A 4,591-nucleotide genomic window follows, 5' to 3' on the forward strand; every position below is an offset into this window, starting at 1 on the left:
CGTAAACCGCACACCGCAGGGAAAGTGCTAAACGCGGAGACCGGCGCAGCTCTCCACTACTCCCATCTCCACTTTCCTCTCCCAGCCCCGGAATTCATGCAAATCAGCCTGCTAACCCCGGGGCAATACGACCCATTTTCGCGCCATTCGCTCGGGACTGTGCAGCTACGTAAAGAGAGTGGTCCTGGAGCTCCCAAGGCACCACAGTTCCAAGGAGGATTTTAGGGGACTGCACGGCTATCACAGGACTTCAGGATATCTGGGGGGACCTATTTTTTTCCGGGGCCGAGTGGGTCTCTCGCGCGGGTGGACCGTTACCAGAGCTGGCAGGACCTGCGCCCCAACGCGGGAAAGCCTGCCGCGCCCCGCCCCTCCGGCCCCGGCTCTGAGCGCCCCGCCCGCCGGCCCGCGCTGCTCGAGCTCCGGCTCCTGCGTGGTGGGACAGAGGCGCGTGCGGCTCCTCAGCTCTCAGCGCTCTGAGCGCCAGCCGCCAGCATGGACGCTCGCCGCGTGCCGGTGAGGCTGGACGGGCGAAGGCGTGGGATGGGCGCGGTGGGTGTTGGGCACGGGCGGACCCCCTCCAACTCCACGGAGGAGTGCCCTTATCAACTGGTGGCCGTCCTGGGCGGCGCCCGTTGAGGCAAGCCTCTGATTTTGTGCACTTGGGGGTAGTTCGGGGACTAGGGGCTGCCCCAGACGGGCGTGTGCAACCGGCGCGCCGGCGGTCCGGAGATTTGAGAGGTTTGCAGGATGGTTGGCAGCCCCGGGGAGCTCGAGGCCACGTGCGCCCGAGGTGCACGTGCGCTGGGGGCTGGCCGGGGGTGCCCATTGTGTCCGCTGTACGCAGCCCTGCCCGCGGGGCGTGGAGGGGAGTGCCGCCCTGCAGCCTCCAGGCCCTTTCCCGCGCGCATCCCCGCGCGCACTGGGGGTCCTTGGGCGCGCTTCCCGCCCGCTTTTGCAACAACCATGCCGGCAGGCGCTTCTAACCACTGAGGGTTTGGAGTTTGGAGTTTAAAGGTCTTGCAAATCGGTCTCTTTAGAACTTGGGTTATGCACACTTGAGGGGGCATTTCCAGTCTCAGGCGGTGATTTAGTGCAGCGGAAGGACTTGGTCTGAACGGTTCGCCGACCGTTTGCTCATTTCCCACTCCCTTCCCCACCCCCCAACCATCCTCAGCAGCAGGACGTAGCCCTGATGGAACGTTACTTTCTGCTCTAAAGGAAACCGGAACGGAGGGTCTGCCCCAGAAGAGCTTAGAGGGTGGGGGTTGGGTGAAAAGGAAGAGAGTGACACGCTTAAAATAAATATGGGTAAGGGACACACATGGGAAGGCTGGGATTCCCTGGGGGTGGGTGGGAGAGGGCGTGTTGGGGGCGTGGTTTCAGAGACAGCTCTCCTGAATGGACCTGGGCAATGGCTTTCGGCATGAAGAAAGGCATGTGTAGCTGGACTTGGACTCTGACGTGCCTGGTTTCAAATTTGGGCCATCGTGGGACTTGAACAGTACCTTTCACCGCTCTGAGCCTCAGTTTCCACCTTTGTTGCAAGGAATTAATGTGAAAGCATACTAAGTGCCTGGCACAAAAAAGCACCTATTAAGTGGTGTTAGTTATTACCTATCTGCCAAGAAAGTCCATCTCAACCGTGATCATTTGCCTTGCTTCTTTCTAGGTCTTTTCCTCCAGATATACATTTGCCTGATAACTAACTCTTGGCATGTGGTGACTAGTTAAAGCTCAGCAGGTAATTTCCCTGCGAGCTTTCAATAGAATGCCTCCCTTGAGGCTGTCTTGGGCGTCTGACTGCTGGCAGGTATATTGATGAGTGAATGGTGATAATTCCTGCAGTAGTGCAAGGAGCTTTGCTGTTTTAGGAGACTGCAGACTCCTTCCACCCCTGTGATCTTGGGCAATCTGTTTCACCTCCTTGGAGCCTTTAATTTGCTCGTCTGGAAAATGGGGAGTTTCTGAGATCTCCTTTAATAGGTAGTACCTCTACCTATTATTACATTTTCCTGCCTTTCTAAAAGGACAAAAGACTAAAACTTCCTAAGATGATGGAATGGAGTCTGTTGAGGAGTACTGGGTGGTTGGGTCCCATCATCATGAAAATAATTTTATTTGCAAGAGAAATGCATAATGTTAAGTGTAGAAGGAAGGTCAGAATGTTCTGTTCACCCGACACCTCACATCTTGACATTTTTGTGGGACCCCTAGCAGAGCTTGCCTTTTCGAAAGTTTTCAGTGTAAGGAGTCACTTCTGTTACTCCATGGCTATACTTAAGAAGAGAAAAATATAGGAACTACTAATAGAACATTTAAGAAATCTCATTAAATATTAAGAAATGGTAGGAACTGCCATCTTTTTACATGAGATAGATGCCAGTTGCATATTCTGATGAGCAGTGCCAGGCTATTCAGTGTTCATGAATGAAGGCTGCATTTTCATATCCACAGGCCATTTGTGTCTTATGAAAGGACTTCTAAAAACTTAAGACTTGTGCAGCAAGGGGACTGCAGAAAGAGCTGAATGTCTGGCCAGCCTAATAGAGCCCTGAAGTGGAATCAGGCATTCTACCTGGGTTTGGAGGACTGTTTGACCTTTAACTTGGCTCCTGTACATTTGTTCACTAGGTAGATATATTTGATTTGTAACGACTTGTGCTGAAATCACTCTACCCCTCCTGATTGGCACAGGCCTGTTTGAAAGCCTGCCATCTCGAAGTAGTTCCCGTTTGGGAAATTAGCATCACAGTACAGAGCCCAAAGCTTACATAGAAAGATCTCATTAGCTTGATTTGGGCTGAGGGAGAGAAATCACTACCATTTTGTACTCTGGAAGTACACTTTAATTTTTTTTTTTTTTTTTTTTTTAAGGGCAGATTTTAGGAGTTTAGCTTTTAATGCCTTGGGAGCTCAGTATAATAATGTTAAGAGTTGGGGGCTCTTAAGGTGGGTAAAGGGGTAGCTCTACAGATATTTGAATAAATTGATAGTTGTCATTATAATGTTCCTTCACAGGGATCTCTTTTTAGGCTATTACCTGGTTTTGAAAAAAATTTCGTAGCAGTTGCAAACCCGCCTTTTTCTGTGTAGGGTATAAGAAGTGGATGTATCTCCTCTGTGCTGTTTGAACCTCCTCAACTCAAAAATGATATCTTTCGTTAGATTCTGTGGTAAGCAACCCATTTAATAGTGTTGCCATTTCTGTTTGCAGCAAAAGGGTCGCAGAGAAAAGAAGAACTTCAAGAAATTCAGATATGTGAAGTTGATTTCCATGGAAACCTCGTCATCCTCTGATGACAGTTGTGACAGCTTTGCTTCTGATAATTTTGCAAACACAGTAAGTGCTGCCTGAGAATAAACAGAATGGAGTCTGCCGTGCTCAAAATGCCTCAAATGCTTTGTGCGTGATTAAAACTGCTTGCTTTTTGCTTACATTTCTATACAGCCGTTATGAAAATACAGTATGCACTGTAATTTCATTTCACTTTTTGCTGTGGTTCTAGGTAGTAATTGTTGGAGGTAGATTAGCTACTTATTCTGTCCTTTTGAAATGTCGCCTAACCTAACATGCCTGATGATTTGCCGTAACAACTCAGAAATCATTTGTAAACCTCTGAACCATTTTTCTTTGTAACAAAAGCTATTCTCTTGTAGTGCACTTGTAAATGTGATTTGCTCTCTGCACGGTTTATGGAAAATTGGTTCTTGAAAAAGGAAAAAAAAATGCACAACCACATTTATTTATTTATTTTACAGAAACCTAAATTCAGGTCAGATATCAGTGAAGAACTGGCAAATGTTTTTTATGAGGACTCTGATAATGAATCTTTCTGCGGCTTTTCAGAAAGTGAGGTGCAAGATGTGTTAGACCATTGTGGATTTTTACAGAAACCAAGGCCAGATGTCACTAACGAACTGGCCAGTATTTTTCATGCCGACTCTGATGATGAATCGTTTTGCGGTTTCTCAGAGAGTGAGATACAAGATGGAATGGTGAGTTTGAGAATTTCACCAATATCAAGAAATAAGGTACATTTAGAGGCATGACATACTTGCTTAAAAAGTTTTTTTCTCTTAAGATTTTCGTTTTAGTCATGCCAGAAGATTTTGTTGATCTTTTAAAAAGTTTTAAGAGTATTTTCTTCATGTCTTAGAGCAGTTTTTTGCTAATGTAGTTCTACTTGTAAAGCTTGACCTTTTTTGTAGTCTCTGAAAATCTTGGAAACTGGTAAGATAGAATTGGCCCGCCTGCAGATTTCTGTTGCTACAGAAACCCAGCCTAATCAGAGGAAGCACATGTGTCCTCAAGATGAGCTACATTCACATTTAAGTTCAAGTGCCCAGCCCAGGGCCTGACATAGAGTAGGCCTTCAGTAAATGTCGGTTCCGGTAGTGGATCTGTGCCTGCATCTGGAAAGCCTGTGATAACTCCCATGCAGGAGCTTAAGTGCAGGTAATGACAATTAGGGCCCTGCCTGCTTCCACTTTTGCTCCTTTGTTGGCTTTTCCTGTGCATGCTGTCTTACCTTTAGCCTCTGTTGTCCTGCTCAGGACACTGCTGCCGCTGATGCGCCTTGGTCCCGCT

The 4,591-nt window shown here is 47.7% G+C and overlaps 1 protein-coding gene across 2 annotated transcripts in view; it reads left to right on the forward strand.

Annotated features, from left to right (window-relative positions):
* Nucleotides 1–495: 495 nt before the first annotated feature.
* The window catches only part of CDCA7 (cell division cycle associated 7), an 11,276-nt gene continuing 7,180 nt past the window's right edge, over nucleotides 496–4,591 (forward strand). The window contains exons 1-3 of one of the 2 annotated variants that reach the window (XM_007458849.1): nucleotides 496–516; nucleotides 3,218–3,343; nucleotides 3,763–3,999. In XM_007458849.1, the coding sequence (XP_007458911.1) occupies nucleotides 496–516; nucleotides 3,218–3,343; nucleotides 3,763–3,999 (384 nt within the window). The remainder of the gene's footprint in view (nucleotides 517–3,217; nucleotides 3,344–3,762; nucleotides 4,000–4,591) is intronic. The other variant, XM_007458850.1, reaches the window with a different exon arrangement.

This window comes from Lipotes vexillifer, unplaced genomic scaffold, assembly GCF_000442215.2.
Source record: "Lipotes vexillifer unplaced genomic scaffold, Lipotes_vexillifer_v1.1 scaffold1306, whole genome shotgun sequence".
Lineage (NCBI taxonomy): Eukaryota > Metazoa > Chordata > Mammalia > Artiodactyla > Lipotidae > Lipotes > Lipotes vexillifer.